Below are 15,850 nucleotides of genomic sequence, written 5' to 3'. Positions count from 1 at the left end.
GAGAAGGGGTCACTTAACATTATCCTCAACATTAGAGCTTGTTGTTTGTTCAGTTTTTGTTGTTCAGACATGCCACAGACTGCCAGATCCCAGGCTGCAAGTACTTCCGCATTTATCTGCAGTTGACATCATACCCACTCTGAAAAGAACCACCAAGAATTTAAAACAAAAAAACCCCAAAAAATTAAAAGAAAAAAGAAAAAGTCATAAAAAATAATTAAGATATTTTTTGTATTTTGGGACACAACATATGAATCACATTTTATATGGTTACACATAAAATTTTTTGATTGTAACAAAATGCTACTATCTGGTACATCTTTCTTCTCACTCGACAAACTGATGCAAGTTTTTTTGTTTGGCTGTTTGTTTTTTTCTAAATTACTAACACAAAGTGTCAAGGCCGAGTGTTGCAAATTGTCAAGTCAAGACTTTCAGTGGCAGGTATGAGACACCCATCCATTATAAAACAATCCCCTACAGTTTCTGAAATTAAGAAGTGATGATATAACGAGACATAAATGGACAGCCTGGAATTGCTTTGAGGCTGGGGAAAATGACCGAGGTCATTGGAATGGCCTGGCTACAAGACCTACTTCCACGACTACAGCCCTTAACTCACAAAAACTCACCTGTTTTTATTCCACCCCAATATAAACACTATCTCATGCATAAGGATATGCTTGTTGGAAGACTCCGTCAAACACCCAGAAGAATGGGTTGTGTGACTTAAGACTAGCAGAACAAAATCTTAGCTTCGTATGAAGTACGGTTGGATATGGATGATCTTTAAGGTCCCTTCCAATCCTAGACATTGTGATTTTTAGCAAGACATTTAATGAAAACTACTCTTAAAACAATATTATAATAAGAATATATATATAGTGCAATAATTTGTTTTTGAGTGTTATTACTTTCCTGCACTACTAAAAATGAACAGACACTAAGTCAATCGATACTGAAATTAATATCACATCACAAAATATAATGTAAGAACAAACAACTCTGTTGAGAAAATTTAGAGCACTAAAAAGTGAAAAAAAACCTTTTCATTTCAATAATATTAATCTGTAGTGTTTTGCACAACTTAGGGAAATAAACAATGTAAACCATTTTAAAGTATCAGAAGTGACTAAACCCAATGGCAAAGAGAAAGAAAGAAGCAAAAAATTCTGTTGAAGGACTTGATTTGGAAACTTTGAATCACGGTCTATTAAAGGTTCAGTAACATTTACATATACGAAGATCTAATGTAACATTGTGTTAATGTTTCTTCACTAACTTGGTAAATCATTTTTACTTGTTGACAGTTTAAAACTAAACCTGTTAGGTCAGGTTTATGTGGTCAGTCTGTAAAGATCATTTGTAAATGTCCAGCTCAACTTTCCACATCATGAGAGACATTAAAAACCTGCTTAGTTCCATGAAGATGGAGTAGTATTCTGGTTCAATGTTCTCCTGTGATAACAACCTTCTGTGAACCCAAACATTAACAGTTTACCTTGTACTTCTTTATCATGACATTCTTTCAGTCTGGACCACAATTCCTTGAAGAAATCCCCCGTAGGTTCTGCAGAACTAGGGCTCCCACAGCCTCCTCCAGATGCATTCATCCTGCTTTTCTCTGCTCCCAATTTCTTTGACGTGTTTGCAGAACAGGCTCTCTCCCACTTTAGGTTTTAAATTACATAGTTATGAAGCAGTTTTTGAAGACAAGTGTATGCCTGAAATGACAGATGGACAACACTTAATGTTTGCATTTATCAGAGTATAACTTTCAGCCATGGATCGAATACAAAGCTCACTGCCTATCCTTGTCAAGTTGTACTTACATGCTGACAGTCACCCTGAAAGTGTGGAACATGCTAAGTATTTTGCTACAAGTAATTATAAACTAATAGAATTAAACACCACCATCACCCCTTTAAAAGTTACCAACTTAAAATAGATTAAGATGCTTGGTAGTCTCTACTCTACTCCTATGTGAAGTTACAGCTAAAAAGAACTCCTGTTTTCCAAAAGTAAATTAAGCTTCCAAAATCTGGCTGTCAGCAAAAACATTTGTCAAAAGCTTTGTCAGAGGTGTATTTGTGTATGTATAACCTTTACATAAACATGGTTTCAAATGACATCTCTGTGCAAAGAAAAGCTCACATCCCCTTGAAGTCTTCATGATTCAACATGGAAATGTTTCACTCTCCCTGACAGTAATCTCAAAATTTAGAAATCTCCAGAACATCAGTATCTGAAGAGAACTATTTAGTGTAGCCAGACTGCCTACACAACTCAGAACAATCTTACCCATAATCCTTCTTTGTTTTGAAGATTTTCTTAGCAAGATTTACCTCAGGTAAACTACATGGAAGCGTGGTACTCAGAGCTGGGTCTGAGCCAAAGTAAGATTTAATTCCATTGGCCCTGGGTGTCCAATATTGAAATACTCATATAATCTCAGTCCTTCAGCTTTCCATGTGAGATACTGGGTATTCTAAGTTTTTGCCATTTTCATGCAGTGTTAAACCAACACTGTATAACAAGGACTTTGTCATTACCCTATGGACAAAGCTATTTCTATTACTGTCATACACATTACAATAAGCAAAAAATATACCTGAGGTATTTTATGGTATTCCTAAAGTAGCAACCTAAGCAACAAAATCACAATGTCTATGTAGGCAAAAAGAAGGAGCATTTGGCTCTCAAATTCTTGAGGCACAAGTTACAGTTGTAAGTCAGAAGATACAAGGTCTACAGTTAGACAAGAAGCTGCATTTCTTATCTTGAGAGCCTTCAAGGAACTTAGAATATCTTAATACAGCTACTGGTTTAGCTGGTCCCCTAGATTCATCATGACAAATTGTTCAGTCCAGTGGTCAGTAACCTTGTAAAGGGCCTGGAGGCCTTAGTTCCAGTCTCCATTCTTTTATCTCTGTGCACAGTTTCAAGCAAGTCACTTTTCTTTCAGTCTGGATGTCTTTCAAATGAAATAAAAATAACAGTAACTGGAACAAAGCATGAATCTCAACAACACAAGAACACTCGGACTGTATGTTTTTTATAGTATTAGGATACTGAAACACAACAGAGCTGACAGAACATTTGCTTTACCATGCTTTGTCTTTAGAAGATTCAGCATTCAATTAAGTACCTGGTTTCAAGTTGGCTAATGTCCTTTTAATGTTTGTCAGTGCTCACTGCCAGTGCTGATGAAGGCAAACATAGGAAGGCAATCATTTATGTTGCTGTACCAAGTGTTACAATGCTGGAGCAAGTTGCTAGTTGGAAGAGGAGGGAAATAGAAATGTTTAGGATGTTCTGTGAAAGGGTTAGTCAAGACGATGGGAGCAAACCTGTCTGAGAGCAGCTCTGCTCCCTGCCTGTGTACAGCAGGAGGACATAATAGAACACAATAGAAACTAAAATCACCTTTTCAAATTAGCAACAGCTACAATTCTTCAGCAGAAATTGAACAGTAATCTGCATTGCATTAAGACATCTCACAATGCTTCTTTGTGGAACCAGCTGCCTAATGACAGTGGGAAGGTCTTTTCTTTGACTGTCTTTAACCACAGTTATCTCAAGAATCATCCTTTTCTCCATCTAGTACTATGGCAGTGCAAGCAACAAACTTGCTCTCACCATCTTAGATTTGAGTATGTCAGAGGAATCTTTCAAGGGCATCTGACTCTAGAACTAGTAAAGACTGTTCCTAGTGGTTTTGATTCTTTTTTTTCCTCAAAGATGACTGTAAGAAAAAAATACACAAAACTTGCTCAGAGTTTCTGCAAATTAGAAGTACATCAGCTGAATACAAACAGGGAAAGAAGAGAGTTCTCCCAAGCTGCACCTGCTTCAAGATCTCATAATGATACATTTCGTTCTACAGGTGTTCAACCTGCCTTCAAATAGTGGGGCCCCCAAAAGTGCTCAAGTTAGAGCCCTTGACAGGTCTGGGCAGTTGCAGAGGTGTAGAGGGCGACCAGTGATGCCAGCTTCTTCTCTTATTCTCTAATCCTCAGAAAGGACTTTCCAGACTTTAGGGGGAAAAGTAAAACCTGAGCTGGATGTACAGACACATGCAGGCAGGGAAAGAGCAGAAAGCTGTCCTGAGGGCCCTTCTCCCAAATGTCCTGCTGCCGTACACAGGCAGGGAGCAAGGGCTGCTCTCTCCGACCGAAGCTTTTACAGAACAACCTAAACATTTCTATTTCTCATCTCCCAACCACCAGCTCCCTCCGGCATCATGAGGGCTTCGCACAGCTACACAAACGATTGCCTTCTACACACCCCTTCGTGAGCACCGATAAAGCACCGATAACGCTCCGAAGCTGCTTATCTGCTTTTATACTCAGCTGACGGGAACACACTCACTTCTCTGATTCTGGGAAGCAGAGAAGCTTCTTAACCCTCACCAAAAGACAACAACAACAAAACCCCCACAGCTGCTCCTACAAACTCAACTCTCCTCTACTTCCCAGCGCTGGCTCTAGGGGGGTCGGGGAGGGAGGTTGTGTTTGTTTGGTTTCCTTTCCCTTTGCACAAACACCGGACAGAAAACTCACTGATGCTCTGAGAAATCCCGGCCAGACGGAAACAAGCACCGGCGCCTCAGCCTTCCCAGCTTCCCGCCAGACTCATCTCACGCCCAGGACACTGCACGCCAGAGGAGGGGTCGGGCACATCCCGCACGCCCCCTTCTCCCCACTGGGCAGCCATGCCGGCCAAAGCCTCCGAAACGGACCGAACGGGGCGGAGGTTACCCGGCGGAAGGAGAACTCAAACTTTGCAGCGTGCCCTCGCGGAAACCCAACGGAACCGGGATCCGGGGGAGGTTGTGGGAGGAGAGGAGGGGTAAGGCCCCGCTCACAACGCGGAGTTATCACGGTGCCCGTCTCCGGAGGAGCGGGGAGAAGCGGGCAAGCGGCCGGGACCCGGCGGCGGCGGCGGCGGTGAGGAGAGAGCGCGCGCGCGCGCCGTTACCTGGTTGGCTGCGCGCGAAACGGCGGGAAAAAGGAATCTCCGGGAGACAGCGCCGGGCTCGCCGGAGGAAGGAGGCGGGGCTCGCTCTGCTTCCGCCCTACTCTCGCGAGAGCGGGGCTGTGAGGGTCCAGGAACCCGGCTCCTCCCCCTCTCCCTCCTCCTCCCCTCCCCCTCTCCCTCTCCTTCTCCCTCTCCCTCTCTCTCCCCCTCTCCCTCTCCCTTTTTCTCTCCCTCTCCTTCTCCCTCTCTTTCTCCCTCTCCTTCTCCCTCCTCTCTCCCTCTCTCTCCCTCTCTCTCCCTCTCTCTCCCTCTCTCTCCCTCTCTCTCCTCTCTCCTCTCCTCTCCTCTCCTCTCCTCTCCTCTCCTCTCCTCTCCTCTCCTCTCCTCTCCTCTCCTCTCCTCTCCTCTCCTCTCCTCTCCTCTCCTCTCCTCTCCTCTCCTCTCCTCTCCTCTCCTCTCCTCTCCTCTCCTCTCCTCTCCTCTCCTCTCCTCTCCTCTCCTCTCCTCTCCTCTCCCCTCTCCTCTCCTCAGGGCTGCCCCTGAGGTTGGCCGTGTCCCCGTCATTTCACACTGCCTCTGACAGGCGTTGTCTCAGCTCTCTCCTCCTCCTCCTGTGTCTGGCCTGACCCTTGGCATCTCCTCAGACAGCAGCCAAGGGCACCGAAGAGCCAAGGCCTTGGCGGGTGGCCGGGATTAAGCATGGCAGCAGGTGTAAAACACTATGGAAAAGCAAAGGGGGGTATGAGAGACTCAGTGTCACATGCAGAAGAAGCCCTCCTGAAAGAAATTCTTGCTGGTTTAGATGTAAATAAGATCTTCAAGGCATACTCCTATGGCAGAAGGAGCCTGTCTGATAATCAGGGTATGCTGCCCAGTCTTTACCTTTTCCACAGGATTGTACAGCTCACTGCTGGGGTGTGCACACACAGGATGTATTTCCAAATGCTTCCCCACCTTCTTGATCTTCAGAGATTCCATGAGTTTGTCATCTTGGCATACAGAACAGCTAAGAGCATATTTGATGTTTTATGTGAGTATGAAACCTGATTGACTCATATAATGAGCATAGCATAAAGCAGCAGAACTTCCGTGTCACTTCTGAGAGTTTTAGCAATGTCATTTTTTGACATGAGTTGCAGATAAATTTTCTTTCATTCACTGGGACCAACCCTGCTGTCTGCCATGAGATGAACATCTTGATTTTTAGCTCCTACTTCTTATTAATGAAATAGACACAGCTTTTCACTCTTCTGCATTCACATGATCCCACTGGACAATTTTGGTATGTACAGAAACACTTACAGAGGTAGCTTATTGGCACGTTTGGGTGACACAGTGGTCATCAGTTTGCAATGGCCTGTGCTGCAAACACGTATCTCTAGATCATCAATAGTGGAATAAAATAAAGGGTATTTAGTATTTTTTAGCTGTTCTATCCTACTCTTGTTACTTCTCCAGAAAGTATCATAAATAACGAGCTACTACGTAAACTGGATCTGAAATACTATTTTAACATTTCTGAAGTGTTTTAAAGTATTGTCAGACAGGAGTCTAGGATGACGTATAGTTAAGCAGGCTTTAAATCTGTTGTTTGCTTTTGTTGAAAATACTCTTATTTTCCCATCAAACATATACCTTGAGTGATAAAGTATTTTTTTAAAATCTTGCAGTTAACTTTCCTGCCCATTCCCCACCATTATTTAACCACTTATTCTTCAACTAGAATAAAATAAATTCAGAGTTCAGTATTTCAGCAGTGGATTACTTATATTGTAAGTTTGATCCATTATCATATCAGTACACGTATGTTAGAACTAAAATTGGCTACATCTTAGGGAGGAAATGGTCATAATGGGTTATGATAGATGCTCCAGTCTTCTAAAATAATGCTTGCTGGTAGCTTTTTATTATACTTTTGAAACTTCTATAATCTAAAATTAGTATGTGGTCTAGGAAAGTAATAGTTTCCTCTGACTGCTTCTTTTAACAGATGTCTTAAATATAAACACAAATCTGATAAGTAGCAATAGAACAGCCTACTTGCTGATTGTTCAGGTATTTTACCATAAACCTGGCCTTTCTATTTATAAGAAGTACTCTGGAAAATAATTATGTCATTAATTTTGTTTCCTGATAAAATTTTTCTCATGTTCTCTCATGTTGAACTTCACAGCAATATAAAAACCATTGTCTTCTATGGTGTTATTCTTACCTACTCAACAATAAGTGGTAATGGATTAAGACCAGCACCTGAACTTTTACCTTTATCTCCCTTAAAGATTTATTTGATTTTATGTAATTCCATAATCACATGGTTGGCTACCAATTACTGAACAGATGAGGTGCCTGCCTCATTAAGTGTACTAGAAAACTACTGAAGAGTCTGGTATTCCAAGTTCACTTACACTGGGTGTCTTAAGCTGAGCAGTCTGACTGGAGCTGCATCCCATTCATCCCATAAGAGTAAACACACACACCTAGACAATAAAACTGTGGGAAAAATGCTGCACAATTGTTGTGCTTGAACAGATACGGAACTTTCTCTGCTGTCATGGCTCCTGTCCAGATTTCGAAATAGCTCTAAATATGGCACACGAAACTAGGTGACAGAGTACTTACCCGTGAACAACTCTAGAAAAAGGGAATCTTAATTACATCCGAGCCAATTGCAGACCTGGTTGGTCTGAAATGTTTAATCTTCCTAACAATATCTGAAACTGTTGATTTTCGACTGTGCTTTAGTGGTAATGCCTTCCTTCTTGATGGCTGGACTGTTGGCCAGCAAATAACTAATGACTGGATTTCTCTTGTGAGAGTATTGCAATGTTGCAGCACAGGCAAAATGAAAAATAAGCTTCAGTTCACACACCCCTTCCCCCTTCTTTGGGGGGGGGGTACAGAGGCTGCATCAATGTTTCTAACCATCCAGGTAGCAAAAGGTGACAACTCACTGCATGTGCCTACAGAGTAGGGTCAAAAGAGACTATCTGAAAGCTTGTATTTTTGGCTTCTACTACCTTAAATTTAGATGTGGAGATTAAAAACAGCTTTGAATTACACTGGGAAACTCAATTTTCAATAATTTAATTGCTTTAAACACAATGGTAACTATGTAATTTTTTTCCTGTATTATAAATATATATATGTATAAATTTATATATACACACATATATATAAAATACTGAAGTCCTTCCTTATTCTCATGAGATTTAGCAGACTATATGTATACATACATGGCCAGTGTGCTCTCAAGCTCCTTGACTTGCAGATCTGCATCGAGGGATAAATATATTGCTTAGCTCTCTAGTCGTGTTAACTTAATGAACTTTGTGTTATCGCTGCCAATAAGGACAGCAGAGGAGCCCAACTACAGACACAGCAAATACGACCATGTGGCTCAGTTTAGCTGCCACCTAAATGGCATTTGAACTTGGAGTGTAGGAACTGGCAGTGCTCTGAATGGTATGATTTCTCAGAGCTGGGAGGGCACACAGAGCACACCACTGCTGTCTGGCACAGGTAGTTGCTCTCTCTGGAAAAACAGGGAGGAGCCACTCCATCACCCCCACTAGTTGAGTTTGATTCTTCTCAAGCTGCTTGCGTAGCTGCTTTTGAAATCGAGCCAAGATCAAATTCCCTGATGCCAGTAACATTGTTCACTTCAAGAAACCCTCTTCTTTGAAGTGCTTTCACTGCTCCTCATCTGTAGTCAGAAACAGCCAAGATTTATTCAACTGAAACTCTCAGGTCTTTTAGAGAGCCTTGGTGGAGAAAAAAAAAGGAAGTGAGGGATGCTGCTGCAGGACCCCAGTGCAGTGCTCCTGGTCCTCAGACTGTAGGCAGCAGCACCTGTTTGTCTTAGCTGCATGCGGAAATGTTTTGCTCCTGCTGATATTTCTCTGCTTAACATGAATAGTCTGAGTGGTTGTGCATATTTATCTCAGCCTTAGATGGCTGTTTCAGGCTTGGGAGGCTGAAGTAAAAGTAGTTTAGTTTCTGTACAAAACCATGCCATCTACCTTTTACTGTAGTGAATGACAAGAATTCAGGACAGGAAAACAAGCAAAAGAGAAAGAACATATGGGAAATAGTATTTTACTTACCTTTTAAAGGAAAAAGATCCCCAAACAATGGCCCTGCCCTTTCTGCCCCCTAAAAAAAAAAAAATAAAAATAATAATAATAAAAAAAAAAGCAACTGAGGAAAATCCAAATAAAACAGAATACAGAAGCTGCAGAGAGAGAGGATGGCAAGCAGTATTTTGTTAAGCTGATTTATTTGGTTTGAGGTTTTAAAATGTGCTCCGGTAAAATGTTGTAGCTTTAGAAATCAAAACTCACTTGTAGTATTTTATGGGCTCTTCAGAGAGTCACTGTGCAAACCATACAGTTCAGTGAGCTGTAATTTTTTTCTTTTGAAAAATGGCTTATTCCTTAGCAAGATTTCCTTCCATAATTGATAGCAAAATCAACAGAGGTGACAGAAATGAAATGCTTGTTGTTGTTTGGTGGTTTTTTTTTCCTGATGGATAGTATTAGTTTCTGTGAGAGTACAAAACTTTTCTGTTTTCCCACACTTTGAAGAAAAACTTTTACACACAGATACAATCCTGCTAATGAGAAGGTAATTTCAATCTGCTATTGATTGAGTTTTTAAGCTGTTCAGGAGGCCTTTTCATTGCCAGTCTACAAAAGAATAATAATGTTCTTTTTTACAGCAACCTGGAAACAACTGTCAGTAAACACCTCCATAGTTGAAGCTTCCTGTTGTGTGACTATCATAAAGTCTTACCTAATCCTGTATAGATATATTTTTATCTACTGGTTTATGTCCACTGGGGACTCCGATTTATTTTTTCTATGTAATGGAAGGGAACCAAAATTATTCAACTTAAAGACAGACAAAATTAAGTTTGGCAAGGGATTGCAAATAGCTGTGTGAAGGTTTTCAAAAATGTAGTTACACAGATAGGGAGAAGATTCACATTTACTTAAGTTAAAGGGTTATTTTGTCCTAACAGGCATGACAAAACCTGTCTTCATTCCTTTCTATTCAGCTCAGCAAGTACTTCTGTGCTCCAGGAGTTAATCAGTTACCAGATTCCACAGCTTTTGTTTTCACACTGTTTAATTTTTCTTATTTGACATAGAACCTGTGAATGGATTCAGCTGCAGATACAGGTACAACTTTCAGCTCTGCCTACCTGCTCTTTATGACCAGGACTGCTTTTTGTTACCATTGCCACCACCGTTACTCTTCCTGAACAGCTGAATTTCAAGTATACAGAAAGAAAGCAGTAAGACTGACAAGTACATTTCCTATCTTACCTTGTAGCCAACTCTGACTATGTAAATCTAGGTTTAATTAAGTAACTCCGCAAAATTGAATAATTCAGAAAGTTAGGCTGGCAAGAATTGGTAACCACACATCTTACTGTAATGGCATTATTGCTTGCCATGACAGTGCTGTTATGAGACAGGAATTATAAAAACATCGTATAAGAGAGAAAACCAGTAGGCAATACTTAAGTCACCTGCTGAAAGTACTGAAGTCATTGGCACTGGAGTTTCCATCTCTCACTCCTGTGCTTAGTTCATTGAACTGTCCCTCCAGTAAAAACTCTTGCAGACAGAGCAGATGGTGTTAAGCTGCACACAGAAGGGTCAGAAAGCTGTACTCACAAAAATACTGTCAACAAGCACCTTAGAGACTGGCAGCACTCAGACACATTAAGGAGATAGCCATTATACCACTTCAAGCATAAGAGAAATTTTTGCTTAAGGTTATCTTAAATTAATTTTAAAGAAAGACTTTCAAAACTCACCCTCTGTTTGAATTGTGAAAAGTTCTGTTCTTGATCGGGGTGATAAATATTTACTATTGACTTCCCCTCCAGCTATAAACCTCAAGTGTAAGTAAGATGAGGAAGCCACTGTGGACCACACTAGAGAATGCCGAGAGGAGATCTGCTGCACCTAAGATATATACAATGTGCAATGGATAACCTAATATGCCTTTCATTTAACTGGCTGGGCAGGTTTCTGCATTCTGGAGAGCATGGAATCATACCAGAATTTGTTGGCATAACAGGCCCGTCAGACCGGTTCCCGGGGCGCCCAGGAACCTGCCCAACCAGTCTGCATCAAAGGCCGGCCCAACATGCTGCAGCTCAGCTCAGCTCAGCTCGGGGAGGCTTCTTACACCGTGAATTATTCACGCCGCTGTCAGCTCCCAACACACTGCTCGGAGAGAATGATGTAGCCTCCAGCAAAATAATTTACTGAGGGGTGGGGGAGTGATACATCCTTGTTAAGTGTAGCAAGATCTTATTGTTATACATTTTCTTTCATTTTATATGTAGATGCACTGGGCTAGAGGTCTTGCCCATCATAAGTTCAAAGAGAATTTTTTTTTTTTAATTACACTAACCATGCAGACTTATCATCAAATAGCACCAAATCTTTAGTGTGCCCGGCTAAAAAAAACCCCAAATTATTCTCCAATTCAGATTTATTTCCAGTCCTGCTCAAAGTGTTTAAGTATGCCATATATGTATGGCATTGCTTTGTTACAGCTTTGTGAGAGACAGGACACTGGGATCTTGCACATGGGATGTGCACCTCATGATTTTGCTGGAGCCCTTGGTCAGTGCAAGCACACCCTGAACTACTGCACCAAATATTTCAAGGTGAAACAGGTCGGAGAACATGGAGTGTATGGGACATGCTTCCATAACCACGAGGAACTACTTGTGAGGCAACACCCACCTCCAAAGGATAGAGCAGCTGCTCTGTTACAATACCATTTGGGCTGCAGCAGCAGCTGCACTGCTTCTTGTTTGTGGCTGGGGGCAAGAATACTTGCACATATGCCCCAACACAAGCCTGCATCAGTCTGGACTTATTACACTTTTTTTTTTTTTTCAGACACAAATATAGACCATAATTTTCAGATCTCCTACTGTGTTTGCAAAGGTGTTGACTAAAATCAGTAGGAGTTGTAGAAGTTAAAGGCTTCTGGAAATGTGATCATGAGTACATACTATCAGTCTGCTCAACTTATGCTTAGTCAGAGTCCTTTGTTTTTTTACTTAGTCACCTAAGTTTAAACTCTCAGACTTGAAAAATTGGCTCTGTTGAATTCTGTCAAAGGCTCTGTGCAGCTGTAGAAACCTGTGTTTGTTTATAAAATGATCCCATGGTGGTATCATTTATCCTTTTTTTAGATAATTTCTTACTTACCAATTTTAATAGTAGTTACTAGACAATTAGTGATCAGAAAAGGTAATTGCCATAAAATTCAACCGGTGTTGTGCAGCATGGGCAGTTTTTTCATCGATGACCAGAATACATAGAAGAAAAAAATGCTCATATTTTAATATACTCTACTCAGATTGTCTTACTAAAGGGAAGTAACCCTTCTTCTAAGACTACATCTTATGACAGCCTTGAAAGGAAAGCTTAATTCTGGAGAAGGCAACTGGATTACTTACTGAGCTGAAATGACAGATGTATGCTGTTTGTGCTTGCAGTCACACCACCTTAGGCTATGATTTCATACAGCTAAGCAGGGCTGGGCTTGGTCAGTACTTGGATAAGAGATTTACAAAAAGTTTGCTGCAGGAAGTGGTTTTGGTGATTCAGTAGGCTATACTGAATAACTGAGCACCAGTGCCAAAGGCAATGGAGACATTGTGTCCTGGCTGTGCCACAGTCTTGGTTCCATATAAACCTGAAGTTTTTTAAGATTCTAAAGCCCTTTCCAGAGGCACTACATCCTGGACTGTAAATACCCATCTAATGCAAATGTACTGTGCCTGGAAACACTGCCTGCAATTTGTTTTTATGAGTGTCACATAATTGGATAAACTGTGTAACTGATTAACACAGGTTAATTACAACTCAAAATAGCTATTAGACTACTGTATGGAAAAGGTTCTGCTTACATAATAGACTAAAGAAGGGCTGACATGCTTTAAAGCTGATCCACTCCTACCAGATATTTCAGCTGGTCTCATAAGATACTGCTTGAAACCCTACATTCTGTATCCTAGCAGATTGTGGCAACAAACAGGGCTGAGGAAAGGACATTTTCACCATTTTTAAATGGGTAGAATAAATGCCAGCTTTCTTGATGCCTTTTTCCAGCTTAAACCTGGAGCCTTCTGGTGACTCATGGTGGGCCTTTAAAAGACATTGGGGTTGACATTTAACTGTTTACTGAAGTCTCAAGAGTAGAGACATCAAGTGGATCTTTACCATTTCTTCCTTTGACTTGGTAGCTTAAAGAAGGGTTTGAACACTTTTTTTCCTCTCCACTCTCTTGATCCTCCAAACCAAAACCACCCTACAGATTCAGTAGGGGCTTCTCATACAGGGTAGCTGGCAGGGTTGAACCCTGCCTAACCTTAAATTAGGCTTTTATGTTCACTTCCACAAGATACAGAAATTACATTTTTCATAAGAAAAAAAGCAAAGATATAGGACAAAAAAGTCACTGTACATATCAACATATTCTTGGGTAAACATCACTGGAGTGGTGTTCTCTGTCTTGTAACACATGCTAATTCTTAAAATACATATACCACAGAAATAAATATTGTAGTGTTGGACTTGCTTGAAGTTCTCTGTGAGAGAGATTCCTTTTTCTCCTAAGGAAGGCAGTATAACTAACTGAAGTACTGAATCCTCTTTTATTTCAAATATAATTTGCAATAAAGGGGTAGTAGAAATGAATGCTCCTTCACATCAAACCTATTTTTAAACACTTTTCTATCTGAGAATAAATGATAAGCTGTTTGTCATCTCCAGCTTCAGTCAAAAGTCACATAATTCTTATCTGTGAACTCTTCCAATTTGTACAATGATCCTATAAAATCTTCAGGAGCAGGGCTCAGAGATGTGCAATTCTCAAAAGTTAGACAATCTAAATGGTGCAGGCTTCAACTTGTTCTTATAGTGAAGGTATGCACAAACATTCATGTCTACAAGTATTCATTAGAGAGAGTTTACAACATACCTCCCTGTAGCTATCAAAAGCTGCTCAGTACTTTCACAAACAAATTCAGATAACACACATGCACCCACACCCCTATCAGAGTTAGGTAATATCTCTCTCCTCTTGGCTGGTGGTGTTGCAGGGACAGGGAGACTCTTGGTTCACAAAGGACATGTTGAAAAATAAGCCAAGTCCCACCTTGGATAGGGAAGGGAGGTAGCAGCAATTTTTGACCTAGAAGCTAGCTGGAGAAAAATGCCTCCAAGTGAGCAAAAGGATGTGCCCCAAAGCATCTTTCTTATGCTTTTCTGAGCAAGAACAGGTTTAGAAATTGTTGCTACTGATTTGCTGATGACAACAATTTTTTAATGTACCTCAGCTGAGACAGCAGGGCTGGTGCTGGCAAGGTATCAAAAAAAGCTTACAAGAGAAGTATCACTATTCTCACTACAAGAATAAGCCTGATAGAAGAGCTTGGCTATTTTGCTCTGAGAGGAAAACACCTTGAAATATGATTCTCCAGTGTATCAGTCTACCTCTTTCTCCACAATTCTTGAAACTGTCTTAAACAGTTGGTTCAGCTCAGTAACACAAGACAGGAAATCAGTTCTGTGAGCTGGGTGTAGAGATGTCTCATTATGAGCTGTAGTGCTACAGTAATGTTGTGAAGAAATGGAAGAGAAGAATCGATTCCCATGGATTTCCAGTGTTCCCTTCTGCTTTTGGAAAGAAGGAGGGAAAGAAAGGAAATAGAAACAGAAAGTAGCTGAAGCATCTCAGACCGTCACACTGGAATGATTACTCTGAAATGAAATTGCACAAATAGCTGGAATCTCCATTTTTATCTGATCCAAAGAATTCCTCTCTACAAATAGTCCTTTCCAGTCCATCTCTTTTATAGAGAGTGATTGGTTATTATTCATTTCAGAAAAGACTGCCACAGACTAAAGGTTCAATGTCCCCCGTCATTGGATTTTCTTGATGTCTACTTCTAGTTTACCAGGTTTGAACTCATGAAGCATTGCAGCTTATCCTCTTAGAAATATTTAGGAATATTTTGCCTTTTTTTGGAAGAGATTAATCTTTACAGAAGAGTATTTGCTATGAAGAGAGTTATAAACCAGAAAGAAGTGGAACTGCTGTAATTGTTAGAGGGTTTGAATAATAAATTTTTTTCTGTTATTTGTCTTCTTTTTTGGATTACACTATATTAACAGGCTTCCTATGTGGAGACATGGAAGCATGGGATAACAGGAACCTCACAGTTATATTTTCCCTTGCTGAAATTAGGTAATTTATTTTCCCATGTTGTCTTCTACGTCTCCATTTTTTTGAAACATGAGAACTACTTTCCCACCTCATAGTGATTGAGCTTGTACTTAACAGCCTTTACTGCAGTCCTGTGTCAAAGACCTTGAAAAATCCAAGTAAATAATCTACTACTCATTTACCTGCTCTTTTACTAGTGCACCAGATAGTTTTATTAAGGAACTACAGTTTTCTATTGCAGAAGGCTTGCTGAAATGGTCTTAGCATACTGGGTTTCTCCTTGTGTTTCATATTGGTGCATGTAATAATACTTTAAATCAAACTGTTACTGAAGAAGGTCTTAATAAATTTTTTTCTGGACTACTCACCATCCAAAACCAGAATATTAAAAAAAAAAAAAAAACAACTTTCAGGTTCTTTTAAATAGTAGTGAGAAAATATAGTTTTGGTTTGAAACCTGGTTTGTTAGTGAGAAAATATCTTTTGTTAGAAACTTAAAATGCCACTTCAATATGAAGTATCTTCCAAATACAGAACATCAGAAGAAACCCAACCACACTTATGTGCTGTTACTTTATTTAGCAGTTTCCTTGTTGCAGCATTT

General features: G+C 40.4%; 1 protein-coding gene across 1 annotated transcript in view; it reads right to left on the bottom strand.

Moving 5' to 3' along the window:
- Positions 1-4,924, bottom strand: part of RBBP8 (RB binding protein 8, endonuclease) — a 33,839-nt gene extending 28,915 nt beyond the window's left edge. The window contains exons 1-2 of the mRNA XM_008497591.2: positions 4,563-4,924; positions 1,502-1,724 (exon numbers count right to left, since the gene is read on the bottom strand). Coding sequence (XP_008495813.1) covers positions 1,502-1,613 — 112 coding nt within the window. The 5' untranslated portion in view covers positions 1,614-1,724; positions 4,563-4,924. The remainder of the gene's footprint in view (positions 1-1,501; positions 1,725-4,562) is intronic.
- Positions 4,925-15,850: the final 10,926 nt, after the last annotated feature.

Source organism: Calypte anna, chromosome 2 (assembly GCF_003957555.1).
Source record: "Calypte anna isolate BGI_N300 chromosome 2, bCalAnn1_v1.p, whole genome shotgun sequence".
NCBI lineage: Eukaryota > Metazoa > Chordata > Aves > Apodiformes > Trochilidae > Calypte > Calypte anna.
This window is presented reverse-complemented; position numbering and strand designations above follow the sequence as displayed.